Genomic DNA, 19,484 nt, shown 5'->3' with positions numbered 1-19,484 from the left:
ATTTACTTGATTTTTTTAAGATAAGTGGTTGCAAACAATTTATATGGGGTAACATTGAACTTAATTTTTTAGTTTAAATTCAGCCCATATAAATTGTTTGCAAAATAAATAAATAAAGCAATGAATAATTTTATAGTGCACTCTAAATTATAATTTCTTGCTTACAAATGATTTAAAAGAGTATATTTAAAATAATATTAGTATTTTGTAGAGTCCTTTATAATGTCATCAAATGATCGTTTTATTAATTAGAAGGATTTTAAACTCTTTCTTAAAATACACAAGCCTTCTTAAAATATTTTTTATTTAAAATATTACAAATGGAAGGAAGCTTATTATTTTTTTAAGATGGAATTAGTAAGCATTAGCCTAATATAAACCTTTTTATTGGGCTTGTTCTAAGTTTATTTCTTTTCGTTGTTAATTTAATTCAGTTTATCTAATTCAATTGTATCTTGTCATATTTACCTGACTGTACCCTGAATATTTACCATATTTACATGTGTGTAAAATATGTAAAAATCGTTCTGCTTAAGTTTTGAAAATGTTATTTACTTTATTCATTTAATTGGTTGGTTATGCGAACGTTAAATGAACGTTAATGAATACCATGTTGCTGACATTACGAGAAGTACTAGGCTACTTCTGAGTGTTTTCTGAGTACTCCAAAGTACACTTCAAAACCTTTTTAGATAATTCGAACACGTTCCATGAACGTTATACAGTAGCATGACGTGTTTGTGTTGACCAGAAAACTAACAAAGATTCTATCAAGTCAATAACAGAACGTTCGAAATATTTCCGGGAACTTTGCTTGTTAGCCAACCGTGACTTTAATTTGAACTGGTTTGTTTGAGGCACAACAAGTAATGTCTACGTTAATATTTGGCTTAAGGGAACACAACGGATTTGAAGTGAGGTTTCAAAGTTGATCTACGGCCCCGAGAGACTCATCTAAACATGTTTTATGTTCACCTGCACAACACGACAACTTTCAAAGGTAAGAACTCTCTCTCAAACATTAGCTCGTCAGAAAAAAACTCGGTTAGCCTACACGTTACTCAAACGATTTACAGTTTACAGCTAAGCTAATAAGACGATTTGGCACGTTTAAAGACTGTTACTATACTTTGCTACGATATATATATATATATATATATATATATATATATATATATATATATATATATATATATATATATATATATATATAAACAAAAAACACTAGTAACCTAAAATATTCTATGACAACTTATTTGGTTTCAGATTTACGCATATTTATAAAATATATGCTCAGTTTATATATACGGATTAATGTTTTTTAACCTACAATAGTAAACGAAAACAAGCAAATAGTAGCCTAATATTTCAGTTTCTCTAGGATAGTGTCAATAGATGGCGCTCGCTTCACAGCATATGCTCATTTAGGGGAAACACACACACACACACACACACACAGACACACTAATGCGGCTTTTTGCAGTTTTTTAAGGCTTTTAAAATTCCCAAGGCCTTAAATTTATATTTAAAAAACACAGCAAGAAAAATAAAGAAATCTCGCGTCTATTGTTTTCTGATGTTTTTTTTAAATTGTTCAATGACGGAGCAGTAAATCGATGTTAAAGAAATGTCTATGATTAAAATACATGTATCGCCTATTAAAATTAGGCTACATATTTTTTTTCCGTTTAAAATATTACTAATGAAGCATTGTTATTGTTATCTTGACATTTCCAGGTAATATTTCAAAGTCATTTGAGATATTTTATAAATAAGTCCTATTATGAAACAGAAAAGCGTCATAAAACATTCACTCGCAACCTCTTTTTGTACCATCTAATCCGTCTCCATTAGCAGTGAAATGGCAAACATTTGCAGATCGAAACGAAGGAATTGTAAAGGATCTACAGCATCATCTCATCCCGAGGCAACATTATATTCAACAGCCTTGATGCTCACATAATGTGTGAAATTGTGAATCCATTTATCTCGAGGATCTCCATTCACGGGCCACAGACTCATGAGAGGCACTTCTTTATATAAAAATGTATTCATTTAATGACAAAAGGCTTTTAAAAACTGTGCAATTTTTTTTCTGTCAAAACCAAAGACATTACCGGTCTCAATAGGGCACACTGACAGCTTGTGCTTTGGCAGTGCCAGGTTAAGTGCACAAATATACAAGTATTCACAGAGCAATATATATATATATATCAAAAATAAAAATGAAAACGCACAATGTCCTTGTTTTTCGATGCAGGCCATCAGATAATTGTAACACAGCTGGTGTAATAGTAGTTCTCGTTAAAGGAAAAGACAAATTCGGGATAAACACAAATAGCAAACAGATACAAACATGTTGAGGCTTATACATTTAGTTGACGCACAAAATCACACAGTTTAATAATAATTGGCAATAAAATGGCCTGTATTATTATTATTATTATTATTATTATTATTATTAGTCTTTGTTTTTACAAATCTGGACATTATTTCTGCATTATTTCAGCGTTTCTAGGAAAATAAATTAATTAAAAACTTGATTTGTTTTTATATGCAACATGAGTCTATTTTGGTTTCTTTTAGAATTTATAAATTATACAGAAACTAAAAATGAACGAAATTACAAAAATGATTGATTAAAAAATGCTATTTAATAAAAGAGCCCCTGCCTCAATTTTTTGGATGCTTATAAAAATGATTTAAAAACAACAACAACTGAGTGGATAATTATAAAGCTGGTATCATTGGATTTCTTTTTGAACAGTCATTTCGATGATCCACAGCAGCGCGATTCTAGAGAGGCTTTAATGTTTCCTCAGGCCTCTGTTTTGCACCAGCAGTGTGAATCCGTGATCTGCATGAAATCGGACTGCTTTGCCTGTGAAAAACACACAGCAGCACTTGGCAGCCTTTGTTGTGACCGAAATGAGAGAATTGCATTAATATTTTGCAGTGATACCTTTATGTGCATGTAAATAATATTTAAAAAGACAAGTAAAATAAAATAATAATTTACATTTTTCGATTAGTTTGAATTGTTGAGTCCTTTTATTTAAATAATTAAAATAAATATAATAATAATAATAATAATAATAATAATAATAATAATAATAATAATTATTATTATTATTATTATTATTATACTTTTAATTTATTGCATTTAGCCTAATTATGCAGGTGAATAAATTAAACAATTTCGATTAGTGTTAAACCCTTTGTGATTTTGTTTGGTATTATATTCGACTATTTTGGAATTCTGGAACATATAATAATAATTATAATAATAAATAATAATAATAATTAATAATAATAATAATGAAGCATTTGCCATTAATATTCGTAAGAAAACGTAGAGCAGACACTGCACCGGATTAATATCAATCAGGAATAAACCTTTTGTGGTCATGAGGGGAAGATGGCGCGCCCCTGACGCCTTTTCACAGCTTTCGGTTGGAAGTGATATGATGCTTTCACAGATCCCCGGACTTGAAAAGAAACCTCTTAAATAAAAGAATATATACGTTCCTCTTCAGATTCTGCGCGCCCCGGTTTGCTCGCGTTTACTCGCGCCCGTGCCCGTATATTGTTTGCGCAACCACGCGCGCTCGGAGGTGCCACACACAGAGACGCTTCATCACCGTCGGTCCGCCCAGAACGGGCTTATGACCGGGACAAAGAGACAGTCGGTTATGTGCAATCCTCCCCTCTCTCACGGAACAGGTGTCTGCGCCCCGTGGTGAGGCGAGGCGTCCCCGTACACATCCTCGCTCCCGGCCATCGGTCCATTTTGGGGCGTCATCCGCTTCTCCTTCTGCCGCCGGTTGCAGAACCAGACCCGCACCACCTCCTTCTCCAGCTGCAGGCTGTCCGCCAGCGAGTTGATCTCGGACGCGCCTGGTTTCGGGCACTTGAGGAAATGGCTCTCCAGGGCCCCTTTGACACTCACCTCGATGGAGGTGCGCTTTTTCCTTTTTCTGCCCTGCGCGGCGATCTTATCCAGGCTGGTCGGGCTTCCCGAAGTGGAGTCCGCCTCCTCCAGCCACTTGTTCAGCAGCGGCTTGAGTTTGCACATGTTCTTGAAGCTCAGCTGGAGCGCCTCGAACCTGCAGATGGTGGTCTGGGAGAAGACGTTGCCGTAGAGGGTCCCCAGCGCGAGCCCCACGTCCGCCTGCGTGAAGCCCAGCTTGATCCGCCGCTGCTTGAACTGCTTGGCGAACTGCTCCAGGTCGTCGGAGGTCGGCGTGTCCTCGTCCGAGTGTAGGCTCTGCGGGTGGCCGTGCTCGCTCAGATGCGGGCTGTGGTGCTCCTCGTGGTGCATCTCGCCGTAGCCGGGCTGAGAGTAGATTAGGCTCTGCCCGTTGGAGGTGCTCATGCTCGGCATGTGCGCGGTGGTCGTGGCGCGCCAGGCGGCCGTCTCGTGATGCTGGCTCTGCGGCACCAGATGCGCTTGTCTCGGCGAGTGCTGCAGCTCCTCCACCGGCTTAATGTCCTGCTCGCCCAGCGGGCTGGCGGGCCACGGCGACCCCTCTCCCCCGTGAGACAGCGCCGCCGTCAGCCACTGGTGCGCGTGGCCGAGCGTGCCCCCGCTGCTCTGCAGGGTGGTGTACTCGCTCTGCAGCAGGCTGTGCGCGTCCCTGTAGGCCGGCGGCGGCGTCTGCTGCATGCTGCCGGGCTCCGCGCTGGACGTGAGGATGCTGTAGTGGTTGGACGCCGCGGTCGCCATAGTTTCCACAGCTACTCTGTGCCACAGGCGGCTCCCCAGCGCGCCAGAGCCGCGAGGACGCAGAGGCGCGCACCTGAGATCCGCCTCGCGCCGCTGTCGATTGGTCAGACGCGCCTGACAGATGCGGCAGCGGCGCGTTCATTGGTCGCGCCAGACTCGACGCTCAAGCCGCATCCCATTGCGCTCTCCTGAAAACAAGCACACAGGGATCAGCAGTGACAGGGTGCAGTGGGCGCATTGGGCTCCAGAAGTACCCAGCCTGGCTTTCGTTAAGTTGAAATATTTCACAATTTATTATTGATATGCTGTATTGTTTTGGAGTAAATTTTTTATGTAGCCGCACTGGTAGAACTAATTCTGGCTTGAATTTGCTGTTATTGGTTATGGTTATCTTTTGTCCTAAAATGATTATTAATATCAGCACTGAAAACTACCATGTGAAAAACATTTGACTTTTTTATTGGAGTGTCTAATGAATATCTAAAAATTTCTGTAGCCAAAATTCATTTTAAAGTCAAAATATTTAAGAAGTAAATTTGACATTTTAGTAAAATATGTAAACAGATTATGTGATTTAACATAAACAACAGATCTATTCAGCAGTCTAATAAATGTTTGACATTAAATAAACTTGATAAAGTAATAAAAAAATCATGCAAACAAAAGACTTATAATGAGCAAAATTAATTAAAATGTAAAATGTAATTAGTTTTAAAATGTGTTTTTAAATCTTATAATACGTTACAATTAACGGATGAAAGAATTATTTTTTTTAGTAATAATAATAAATAAATTGGCACAGATTAAAACTTAAGGAAATTATAATTTCCATGCTCTTATCTAGCATTTTTAAATAATTTACATAAATTTACAAACTATATTGTGTACAATTACAAAACAATTTACAAAAATATTTCAAACAAGAATTCTAAACTGAGCAGCATTTAATAATAAAATATGCTATAATATATATGTATTAAACATGTTCAAAGCATTTCATTAAAACACGAAATGGTCCATAATATGTATATTAATGTTAATTTAAACCTTTATCTGACATAATTTTACAACATGAAGTTATCATGTCATCCCTTTCACAATAATTCGAGAGATTTAAGTTTATATTTTTCACTGTTTATTAAATGCAATGTTATTATTAATTATGATCAATTATTAAACTACTTAATGTTACTTTTATGACAGCATAATTTCATCATTTTAATCGATAATTCGTCATTTGTTTTAGTTTATTTAATACAAATCAGTAATCAAAGTGTTCAAGCCAATTTTAAACACTTAATGATGATGATGATGATAATAATAATAATAATAATAATGATAATAATGATGATGATAATAATAATAATAATAATAATAATAATAATGATAATAATAATAATAATAATACTAATATTGATAATAATCATAATGATAATAATAATAATGATAATAATAATAATAATGATGTTGATAAAAATCATAACAATAATAATAATGATAATAATAATAATAATAATAATAATAATAATAATAATAATAATAATAATAAAATAATAACAATGATAATAATATTAATACTAATAATGATGATAATAATAATAATAATAATAATAATAATAATAATAATGATAAATAACAATAATGACAATAATAATACTAATAACGATTATAATGTTAATAATGATAATAATAATAATAATAATAATAATAATGATAACAATGTTAATAATAATAATAAATAAGAATAATGATAATAATAATAATAATAATGATAACAATGTTAATAATAATAATAATAATAATTCACAAAAATAAAAAATAAACAATAATAATAAAATAATAATAACAACAACAGTATTTTAAAGTCAACAATATAATCCTGAAAGTCCAAAATGACATTGTCCATCTTTCCAATGCATATAAAGGTAAAATAAATTATTGAAGAAATCTATAAACCCATATTTGTTGACGTATAACACACACAGTGATTGACATGTTTTTATTTCCGTGGCTGAAATAGCAGCACTCTGTGTTTCTGCCGGGATCTCCGAGTCTCTCTGTGGCTCAAGGAGGGGGCATATTTTTCGGGCCCCTGTCCGTTGCCATGGCGAGAGGTGAATGAAACAACGGCGCCCACGTCACAGCTGCTCGAGCCTTTTCTCTCTCTCTGCCCGCGCACATAAAGCCCGTTTCAAAGGCTCAAAAGCACATGCAGGGCATCGCAGGGCCGCAGGGCCAGTGAGAGGTGAATGGCGGACTCTTCCTCAACCCACACACGGCCTTTGTAAACATACACTTTTTGTTTATACACACATTATTTCTTGTGATGCATCTTTGTCTTTACTGCAGTGGAAGGCTAGACACTGCAGGTGAAGATGGACTAATATATCATCATACACTCAACATAATGTAATCATTTGTAAAATATTAACAAAGATAATTTGCTGCTTGTTCAAACTAATTTAAAATGAGTTGAATCAACACAATTCTTGAGTTTTTTGGCACAATTCAATAATTTTTTGTTCAATCCACTTAAATTTGTAAAAATAATTAAGTTAACTTAAGTGATTTGAGTTGAGACAACATGAAGGAATGGGAACTGGCATTTTAACAGTGTTTTATCATCCGCAAAATGCAATTTTATTTCACCAGTCGATTGAAAACTTTAATAATTGCATTGAAATGTTTTGCTTAAATGTGCAAATAAGGCATTGTTTTATTAAATATAAGCTAATTTGCGGACATTTCAAGCATAAAAAATAGAAAATTTAATGAAGTCAGATTTTTTTTCACTTTAGTTTTTTGCCAGATTAGAGTCATATCTTATAAAGAGTGCATTTTTTGTTTTTTACACACATTATTTCTTATGATGCATCTTTGTCCTCTGCAGTGGAAAATATTTCCTAAGGCAAGACACTGCACTTGAAGAGGGTTAAAAAAATATTAACTAATATTTATCATTATACACTGTAAAAAATGCTGTGTTCCACTCAATCGATTTGTGTAGGGACAACATGAAGAAATTAAGTTGGCTCATTAGTTTTTACAAATTTAAGTGGATTGAACATAAAACAATTAAGTTGTCCCAAAAAAAACCTCACAAAGTGTGTTGTTTTAGCTTATTTTATTTGAACAAAATGCGAGCATAATTTTTTTTAGTTTATTTCTATAAACGATTAGTGACTTTAAGAATTGCATACAATTTTTTTTTAATGTGATAAATGCCTACATTTGCAAATAATTCATTGTTTAATTAAATATAAACTAATATGAGGATAATTCTAGCTCAAAAAAAATTGACTGATGTCAGATTTAAAAAATGAATTAATTCATTCATTGAATTAATTCATTGAATTAATTGAATTAATTCATTCATTTTATTCATTCAAAGACACTGTCTTTTTTGATTTTAGGAACTTTTAACATGCACTAAAGAAAACAAAACATAAATAAATCAATAAATTATTTAGAAAATACAAAAAAATGCATGCACATTCACATACAAAATAAAGGTATCAAAACAACAATATTAATAGCAAGTGATAGAAAACACAAGTTATACAGACAAAAGATTTGTATCAGCTTCCTTCAGAAATCCTACAAAGGGATTTCATATCTTGAAAAACCTTTTAGCTTTTTTTCTCAACTATATATGTTAATTTTTCTAAAGCCAAGCAATGGGACAATTCTTGCAACCATTGTTTAAAATGAGGGCTTTCTGTATTTTTCCAACAACAAGCTATTATAAGTTTTGGATAATCTTTGATTTATTTGACACATTAAAGTCCATTCTTTTAAAGAGGGAATTTTGGGAATCTATTTATCACTTCATGATTCACAAAATCCTGTGAACTGCCCGAAAGAAAGTTATATATAAGGAAAATGATGTATGAGCATATTCCTCAGAATATACACCGTGGACATCTTCCTGTAGAATCTATATAACTTACTGTATTCACATTTACAGCATCATTTATCTTGCTGTATATGTATTTACTATTGTAATTATTGTATTTCTTTACTGTAAAATTTACAGTCATTTTCATTCTGCAGCTTTAAAATACAGTAACATACTGCAAAATTGTTCTACAGTAAAATTCAGTTCATATTAGGGTGTTTTCACACCTGGCTTATTTAGTTCGGTTGAATTGCACTAGAGTTCGTTTTCCCTCTTGGTATGGATTAGTTTGGGCAGGTGTAAATGTAGCAATCGTACTCGAGTGCGCAACAAAAGCGGACCAAAAAAGCGTACCGAGACCACCTTGAAGAGGTGCGCTGTGCATTATGGAATGTGGAGGTAAAATGTTTGTTGACAGCGCTTTACCAACAATTTTAACCAGAGAGAGAGAGGGAAAAACATAACCTGATGGATCGTTGGTAATGTTTTCGAAAGATGACCATGTCGCAGTTTAGCAAATATTAATTCATGCCTCCTTCTAAAGCAGGGGTGTCAAACTCAATTACTGGAGGGCCGAAGCCCTGCACAGTTTAGTTTCAACCCTCCTCCAACACACTTACCTGTAGGTTTCAAACAAGCCTGAAGGACTCAATTAGTTTGATCAGGTGTGTTTAATTAGGGTTGGAACTAAACTCTGCAGAGCTGCTGCCCTTTTGCAACTGAGTTTGACACCTGTGTTCTAAAGTGACATGCGATGCGCCCTCGTCGTTTGCAAACATTGATAAATGCTAAAACATTGTTTTTCAGCCGCAGCCGCACTTCATTCTCGAAATGTATAGTTTGTCTACAATGATGTATACAAACAATATAGTATTCTATGAGCAGGGGTACAATCAGCCAGAGGAGTTGTAGCTCTGTAGTCAAAATCCACATTTTGTGTCTGCCGGTTTGTTTACTTTCGGGAGTTCATTGGCATTTTCCCGCACGTGAATTCTGACCAATCGAAAAGCAGTTGAGCAAATACGTTCAATAACATCTGGCCAATGAGGGTTGTGGGTTTTGTCACATGACTGCATTTTGGTTCTTTTCAACTAGTTCGAACCAAAGCCAGCAGTGTGGTGTGAAAAGGACCCAAAGACGGCAGAAAATGCTGCAATGTATCATTGATTGCCCTTGGTCCGGACCAAATGAACCGAACCAGAGATGTCAAAGCACCCTTACAGTTAAATACAGTGTGATTTAGAAAAATCGTTAACAGTGATTGAATAAAGCTATGAAGTTTGGTGGAAAGTTGAGATTGATGGTTCTGTTTAGCAGATGCAAAAAATAACCAAGAAAACAGCCTTGAAAAATATGTATTGTGTTGGTGCCAGTGGTGTAGTGCAGAAACATATGTGTGCTCACTCTGGTGCTCATGGTGACCCAAGTTTGATTCCCGCATTTTGGTCCTGTGCCGATCCTTCCCCTCCATATCAATTAAAGGTGAACACCCTGAAAAAATTATTATTAAAAAAAAACATGCATGGTAATTAAATCTATGCACACCGATCGATAATGTGCAAAGACAGAAAGACTAAAAATGTATTTCAGGTGCTTTCTTTCCATTAGAGTGAAGAAAAAACAATTCAGAAAAGCCAAAAAGTCTTAAAAAAACTGACAGCTCAAAACTGACAGCTGCATTTAAAAGCAAACTGTGTTTTTCCATCCAATGCCTTCCCTCAAAAAAAAAATTCATCTCTACATTTTTGAGAAATGCTCCTGAGTTTTTGTTGCAATATGAAGAGCGCTCGTGTTAATTGAGTTGTAATTTTAAGATTCAGAAGCTTTAACACAGTCGTGCACGGCCAAGCAGAAAACACATTAGCTTAATAAAGTAATATGCAAACTATGGGCTGTTCAATTACACATGCTAATAACGCATAAACGATGCCGGACCTGTTAAAGGGACAGAAAGAACCTGACGTTTATTATTATTAAACAGTTATCTCTGCTATAGCTTCACCAATCTCTGTTTGAGAGAATAAGAATTAACGGTGAATAATCCCAGCCATAAATTAGCAGTAATTATACCGACCCTGCGCTGGAGTTATTTAATTTCTCGTGGTTTAATTAGACAGGACCGTTGAGTAACTAAATGTTCCAATTCAAAACATGATCACCAAGGGGATTTTTCTTTTTTTCAGAGATTTTTTCATTGCATGATTAAAACAGTGAGCAGATATCCCTAACAGACAGACATCATGCATTATATCAGTATAAGCATTATATAATAAATCGACAATATTTACTTATTAGGCATGGGACGATAACTGTTTTCAAGGTGTAGCAGTTTGGAAAAGTCAAAGTTTTAAAACCGCCAAAATTTTCTGCTGTACCAGTCCTGTGGTTTGTGTAAATTTTTTATTTACTTTTTAAAAATTTTTTTTAGGAAAACAGTATCTCCAGCAGAAAAGATATCCAAAAATGGTGTTTTGTATTGTAAAGATGCCGTTTTAATATGTAAAGATGGCATTTTAATATGTAAAGATGCCATTTTAAAATGTAAAGATGGCATTTTAATATGTAAAGATGTCATTTTAATATGAAAAGATGGCATTTTAATATGTAAAGATACCGTTTTAATATGTAAAGATGCCATTTTAATATGTAAAGATGCCATTTTAATATGTAAAGATGTCGTTTTAGAATGTAAAGATGATGTTTTAAATTGTAAAGATGGCGTTTTAAAATGAAAAGATGGTGTTTTAAATTGTAAAGATGACATTTTACAATGTAAAGATGCCGTTTTAATATGTAAAGATGATGCTTTAAAATGTAAATATCCCATTTTAATATGTAAAGATGCCGCTTTAAATTGTAAAGATGACATTTTACAATGTAAAGATGCCGTTTTAATATGTAAAGATGCCGCTTTAAAATGTAAATATGCCGTTTTAATATGTAAAGATGGCGTTTTAAATTGTAAAAAGGCCGTTTTAAAATGTAAAGATGGCATTTTAAAATGTAAATATGCCGTTTTAAAATGTAAATATGCCGTTTTAAAATGTAAAGATGCCATTTTAAAATGTAAAGACACATTTATAATTGCAAAGAGACATTTTAAAAAGTAGAATTTTAGAAAAGTAATCACAATACTGTGAAACCGTGATCATTTTTATCCGAGGTTTTCATACCCTCAGAATCTTATACGGCCCATGCATAATACTATATAATATATAATCTCAAGAATGTGATATTAATAATGATATTAAATTAATATACATCAAATGTTTTAGAAAACAGAAATACAAATAAAATATTGTTGTTACAAAAACAATACAGATGAATGTCTATAAAACATATTTAAATTTTTAAGTTTTAACCTGTGTATTTTGTAACTCTTTACATTTTCAGGTGAATGCAGAGGAAAATAAATCAGCTGGGATAAATTTCATCACATAAATGTTTCTCATATCAACTCCGAGTTGTGTTTTGGGTCGAAAAATGTGTGTGGGGGGTTTGTTTGGGGTTCACCTGTGGCAGATATAAGGGGTGGATGAGCTCCTGCAGACCCTCATTCACATGTAATTAGCGTGCACAAAGGCCTCGTTAAATCTGTAATCCCACATGCCTGCTCTCTCTTTGATAGTGTTGGTCAGCTGTGAGCGAAGGCCTATTATACTGCTGATAAAAGAGGGCCAGTTCAGCGCTCGCTGTTAAAGCCCCCACTGCGCACACGCACAACTCAGGTCAGCAGCACCCAAAACATACACACACACACACACACACACACACACACACACACACACACACACTGCACACACGCACAACTCAGGTCAGCAGCACCCAAAACATACACACACACACAAACACACTGCGCACAAGCACAACTCAGGTCAGCAGCACCCAAAAAATACACACACACACACACACATACACACACTGCGCACACACACACTGCGCACATGCACAACTCAGGTCAGCAGCACCCAAAAAATACACACACACACACACACACACACACACACACACACACACACACACACACACTGCACACATGCACAATTCAGGTCAGCAGCATCCAAAACACACACACACATACACACACACACGGTGCGTACATGCACAACTCAGGTCAGCAGCACCTAAACACACACATATACACACACTGCACACACACACAACTCAGGTCCACAGCACCCAAAACACACACACACACACACACATGCATACACTACACACATGCACAACTCAGGTCAGCAGCACCCAAAACACACAGACACACATCCATACACTGCGCAAACACACAACTCGGGTCAGCAGCACCCAAAAGACACACACACACACACACACACACATATGCATATACTGAGCACACACACAACTCAGGTCAACAGCACCCAAAACACACACTTATACACACACTACACACGCACAACTCCGGTAAACAGCACCCAAAACACACTCACACACACACACACACACACACACAAGCACACACACACTACGAACATGCACAACAGAGCTCAACAACACCAACATACACATATACGTACAAAAAACACACATACACGCAAATGTACAACACACACAACTGCACAAGGTCACACACACTCACACACAATAAGGTCAGCAGCAACCGAAGCACATACACACACACACACACGCACACACACACGCACACACACACTTTTGTTTTTTTATGCAAAAGATGTTGTAAATGGCAACATTCGTATTTAAATTCACTGTAATTCTTTGTAATTGTGAATTTTATTGGGAATAACTGAGTGAAAACTGATTTTACAGCATTGTTTTGAGCTGCACACTGTATGTTTACCGTGTTTCTGCATTCTACATATGTTTCTGCATTTAAATACACATTAGATCTCAAACTTTAAACGAATATAATGCAGTTTTATAACCTAATCTCCCCCTGCTTGATCCTTTCCCTTCATTGACAGACTCAATATAGCTGCCTCATTTTTATCGGGTCGTTGTTTAAATATGTATACTTTTGAAGCCCAGTGGGCATATCCATTATTACAATAAAAATGCCGAATTACATCTATATTTCAGCAGGCTGTGGGAGTTTAATATGGTTTGGAGCTCCTGCATGTTCCTGTGGGTTGTGCGTTGAGATTTTTGCTCCATGTCTGGTGTGATGTTCCTCTAATTTAGCGCATTTGTGAGGATTATGTATTTTCCGCCCGATTGTGACAAACATTTGGCACCGGTTCCAGAGAGTGGGAAAATGACATCGCATCATCAGATTAAGTAGGTAATCCAGAGGTGTCTGTGTCTCTGGCTTTGTGTGGGAGGATATAATGAACACACTAATTAGGGGTATTATTTAGATAATGGCTGTAAATCTTTGTCTGAGAAGCTTAGGCAGTTATGATAAAACTGTAATGTGCAAATCCTAAAGTCATTAAGATATTTAGTTGATCGTCCGCGATCTTTGGGAGGCGGCGAGCTCACTGATTGATTCCCCTGTTGACGAAACTTTTACGACCGAACGGGTGAAAACTGTGATTCTCTTTCTCCTGGACTCAGGCAGGAGTTTGGTAGTTTAATGGCTGATTGGATTTTACCGCTTTTGCAACAGACCATTAAAAGCCCACACGGGTGTTTTGCTCCTCCTGCATTCTGATCTGTTTAGGGCTGCACCATATATTGGGAAAATTTATGCATCACTGTTTAGTACTGCAAATATGATTTTTTTCGATATACTGTATATAACAGCAATTTAAAAAATCTTATATATATATATATATATATAATGATCATACTAAAATAAACAGGTAATAGATATTTTTCTGAGCTAATTAAAATATAAACACATGTGAAAGTGCAAACATTTGTAGCCCTATCATACACCCGGCAGATTAATGGCTCGTTTCCACTGACTAGAACAGTACGTTTCGGGTTGGTACGGGTCACCTTTATCAGGCTTGCGTTTCCTCTACCAAGGGTACCCTTTTGGTGGGCGTGGTGTATGACAGAAAGTTATAGTTGACGTCATTTTCGCTTGAAAAAATGTCTACAGTAAAGCTGTACGGGTCGCTTGCATATCATATGAAAAGCACTTCCAGCAAAACAGATGCTTTACACACATAAATACTTGTGTATAAATGTTTATTACTAACTTTTCTATGAACACGAGTTGATTATAACTTCAAATCAATGACGAAATCGAAATAGCTTCCTGTAACGTCTGTAATTGTGTAAAATAATTAAATAAATGCAACATATATGAACACATACAGCCCCTTACAATTTCCGATATGTTACCAACTACAGAAGAACTACACTCAGCAGACATTTAGTTCTTATTTAGGTTCAAAACAGCACAAAATATAGCCCACAGTCAGAGCAGACCTCTCATCTGTGTCTGTAATCTTCAGCAGCACATGTAGCCTCTGTTAGAGAGCAATCCCGTAATTCTGAGTTCATAATAGTCCAAGAGGTGATGATAATAGTTAAACATGACAGTTTGTTCAAGTTTTATTATCATGAGCTCAAGAAGTTTGTTATTTCAGATATAGACGAGCGGTGAACGCAAGCTATAAAGCGAAACCGCTCACGCTTCAGATTGGCTCGTAAAAAACTAAGGGGCACAGGGTATATCTGCTCTTCTTTTTGGCTTTGTGGCTGTTCATCAAGACGACGACAAGGTATGTTTGAGCCCAGGTCGACCATGGCTCGTTATTATATGTATATGTTTTTACGCTGTAATCTTCTCGGCTGTGTATTTTAAACATGGCGGTTTCTTTGTTTTCATTCTGGCTTGTTGCGTAAGCGAATGACAAATCTCTGTAAACCAATAGTGTTCAGCTGCAAGTCTAGCTCCGCCTTTTGGTACCCTTTCTTGTGTTTGGTACCCTTTCGAAAGGGTGCCGAAAAAGTGGTACGGTTCGGGATGCTTTTTGACAGTGGAAACGGCCATAAAAGCGAACCGAACTGTATCGTACTGTACGACTAAGTGGAAACGGGCCATAAGGTGCAAGAACTGTTTGGCACCATTTGTTGCTATTTTTAGACCGGTGCAACCCTAATTTTCATGTTTTGCGACACTTTGTTTGAGTATTATATTTATTTGTGCTACTTTGTGGACTCATGGGTGTGCTGGTCTAAAGGGGAGGTGTGTTAAAGCACATTGTTGGCACATTGCTATTTTGAGGAACTGACCAACAAATGCACCTATGCAGGTCCAAAACGTGTACACATTGCTTAATTCACACATGATGTACAGCAATGCACAAATATCTTTACAAATTAAAAAAATAAAGGATTAAAATGTTAGAAAGATTATTATTTTTTGCATAAATATAAAAACCACTACCACCATGTCTTCTCCATGTCGGCGGGCATTTTCAGTTTATTCATGATAATCTGTATAATGTCATTATTATTAGCAGTGTTATTTAATATATGCATATTTATATTTGCTTTAATAAAAGCAAGCTTAGATTTGTCCACCTGTCGGGTTTTGGAGACGTCTGCATCACCATATGGGGCGTAAGAACAGGACGTGTGTTTGGATATGACTCAGTTCTTGACCACTCTTTATTATTATTGTTTATTTATTCATTTGCTGGAAAATAGAACTGAATTTAGAAATAGTTTTAAAACAAATCTTTGTGCTTAACAGATAAAATTAAATATGTAGGCTAATACATGTCTTCAGTGTAAAAGGAGTAAAATAAAGAGTAAAGTAAAGAGAAAGTAAAGAGGCCGAATGGAGGAGGCTCATTCTTTATCCACGTGCTGCAGATGGTCTATTTAACTGTTTTCTCGCTAGTGAAGCGTTCAGTATTTCCTCTTACAAAGTCCGCCATGTAAAAAGCAAATGCACCATGGTGAGACGCAACTGACTCTTAAAGAGAATAAGAAGAGAATAAGGGACTCTGATTGGTTTAAGGCACACTATGCTTAAATCACACCCATAAGTCATTAAGAGAATAATCAGTACCCTGTTAGATCAGGCAGTGCTGCTGAGCGTATTCTTCCGCCCTTAAATAGCAAAAGTTTTTTTTTTATTTTTATTAACAAGTACATAACTATACAATACTATTCACAAAAAATACATGCTAGAGTGTATATATATATATATATATATATATATATATATATATATATATATATATATATATATATATATATAATAAAAAAAACAAATAAAAAACATTTAGTAATTGAAAATCTTATATTCCTTAAAAATATTACAAGTCTTCTTTGCTTTGTTATTAACAATGTTTTCCAAACTTGTGCAGTAGTCCTTAGTCTCTTGAAGAAAGTGAACAAAATTTGGCTTTGATCCAGTCCATTTTTTTATGTATTTGAAACTTTCCCAAAATAATAAAAAGTTGTACTAGAAAGGTAATTTTTTTTACATGTATTAAAATAATAAATGCAAATATCAAATCTTTTTTAACTTGAACACAATATGTTTTCCTTCTTAGAAAATTTTCCACATCCACCCAGAAAATCCTTGTCACAATCACAAAACGTGTGGACAATAGATTTCTTTTCCATACAACAAACATCACAGGAATAATCGATATCCAAATTAAAATCTCTCCAAAACATCTTTAACTGGATATATACTATGTAAAATTTTAAATGTAACTTCTTTTACTTTGTTATTTATACAATATATTTCATAAGAACGCCAAGCTTTTTTCCAATTTATATTTATGAATACATTGGTCCATTTTAAATTATTATATACAACCGTATCACCTGTTATAAGATTTCTAATATATTTATTAGTATAACTTTGTTTAATAATATCAATATCTACTAAAAAAAGGTTTTCTTTAATATATTTTCCTTCAAAAGATTTATTTGCATACGCTCTTATAAAATGAAGAAGCTGTTGAGATATGGCATCAAATACAATAGCAAACTCTTTTGGAGTAACTGGAAAACCAAATTAATCTAAAAATTCACTGTACGATAATAAATTACCGTTTAAATTAAGAAGTTGTCTAACTAATACAATATCATTTTCATACCAACAAAAGTGGATTCAGACACACCGTTAATGCTTTTGCACCATGAGCTCTAGACTGTGCACCTACAGTAGATCATTAAACTAGAACCCCCAGACTGTAAAACACCATGATTGAAAGCATTGGCAGAAATGCTCACTGGCATAAACCGACAATACTGTAATGTCCTGTATCTGGTAATATTTGAATATTGATGTTCTCATGTTCTACAGTTCTAGAATTGCTGGAATCTTCTGATGATGGTTAGCAGAGTTGTCCATGTATCGAATTCATGGTGGCTTAGAGGTTAGCACTTTCGCCTCACAGCAAGAAAGCCACTGGTTCGAGTCCCAGCTGGGTCAGTTGGCATTTCTGTGTGGAGTTTGCATGTTCTCCCCATGTTGGCGTGAGTTTCCTCCGGGGCCTCCGGTTCCCCCACAGTCAAAAGACATGCACTATAGGTGAATTGAATAAGCTACATTGGTGTAGTGTATGCATGTGTGAATGTGAGAGTGTATGGGTGTTTCCCAGTGATGGGTTGCAGCTGGAAGGCCATCTGCTTTGTGAAACATATGCTGAAATAGTTGGCGGTTCATTCCGCTGTGGCGACCCCTGATAAATAAGGGACCAAGCCGAAGGAAAATTAATAAATGAATTCATGGATTGTTTTTATGTCAGTGCTCACACACATGGAGGACCAAGAACATCTCATATTTCTTGATGGTATGATATAAAAGCACTCTATTTGTAGATCTCCGCTAACCATCATCAGAAGCTTCTGATAATTCTAGAGAACATGAGAACATCAGCCTTAGAACATTCCAGTGATCTAGAATGCTAAAAAGGTTCTTGTGTGTAAGCACTGACATAAAAACACTCAATTAAAATGCATTAAAATGTCTTTCATACTGTCAGAACACACCCTTTCTACAGTAGAACTTCCATAAGCAGATTAGAACTTTCCTAATGTGAGCTCCATCATCAGAACAATCCCATGATTCTATCTAGAACATCAGAACTTCCCTCATGAACTTCAAAACACTCCTATAATTCTAGAAGAGCAGAGTCCTGAAAGCCCTGCTGGATCAATAGAGATGGACTAACCTCAGATTAAACCCAGATTTCGACCCTGATTTGTTTCACTGGGGATTTATACCGAAGTATATCAGTCTAGATCAATGGAGCTGTCTGAACTATAGGTTAAAATGGCTGTTAATCTGTCCGGTTGAACGCTGATGGCCACATGCACTCACTAACAGCTGAGGAAGAGAATCATAGAGAACCAGCACGGGTTAACAGAGAGTGTGTTTAGCTATTAGTGAGCACTGAATGGTTCAATTGCTCATTAGAAACCAAAAATGGTCTTTTATTTGAGGCTACAACACAATGCAGGTGAATAGAATTAAGTTATTTGATTATAATTTTGTACACAATGATGCCTCTTGTACATCATTTTTATGGGAGAAAATGAGAACATCTCCAAAACATCAGCCTCAGAAGATTGTAGTGATCTAGAAAGTCTTTAAAACATTTGTGAATATTTTAACAAAACACTAAGATATATTAATATTGTCATTTACATCTATACACAAACTGATTTAGTGCAAAAAAAAAACACACAAAAAAAAACACTTACAAGCATATTTTGGAGATTTCTGTTTGCATTAGACAAAAAATACTTTACAAAAAGCCAAAATCTTATAGTTCCATGAAAAAAACTCTAAAATGTCACATCCTTTAGCACTTTAGCAGTTGTGGAACGTCTTTAGAACATCTGTGAATATTAGTAGGAAAACACTAATGTATGTAGTGTAAATGAAATCCACACAAAAATTGATTAAGTGCAACAAAAGAAACACAAGCAAATTTTGATAAATTGATAGTTGTT

At 35.3% G+C, this 19,484-nt stretch overlaps 2 protein-coding genes across 9 annotated transcripts in view; one reads left to right on the top strand and one right to left on the bottom strand.

Annotated features, from left to right (window-relative positions):
- Nucleotides 1-716: 716 nt before the first annotated feature.
- tmem63a (transmembrane protein 63A) overlaps nucleotides 717-19,484 on the top strand; it is an 83,890-nt gene continuing 65,122 nt past the window's right edge. For 5 of the 8 annotated variants that reach the window (XM_073946179.1, XM_073946177.1, XM_073946174.1 and 2 more), the window contains exons 1-2: nucleotides 717-1,000; nucleotides 12,253-12,352. The gene's annotated coding sequence lies outside the window, so the exon portion shown is untranslated. The remainder of the gene's footprint in view (nucleotides 1,001-12,252; nucleotides 12,353-19,484) is intronic. The other 3 variants (XM_068219650.2, XM_073946175.1, XM_073946178.1) reach the window with 1 other exon arrangement.
- Nucleotides 2,027-4,733, bottom strand: pou3f2a (POU class 3 homeobox 2a). The gene is given in 2 exon segments (NM_131289.1): nucleotides 2,027-3,103; nucleotides 3,131-4,733. A coding segment is annotated over 1 exon segment (1,014 nt). The 5' UTR covers nucleotides 4,727-4,733; the 3' UTR covers nucleotides 2,027-3,103; nucleotides 3,131-3,712.

This window comes from Danio rerio, chromosome 4 (assembly GCF_049306965.1).
Source record: "Danio rerio strain Tuebingen ecotype United States chromosome 4, GRCz12tu, whole genome shotgun sequence".
Classification (NCBI taxonomy): Eukaryota; Metazoa; Chordata; class Actinopteri; order Cypriniformes; family Danionidae; genus Danio; species Danio rerio.
This window is presented reverse-complemented; position numbering and strand designations above follow the sequence as displayed.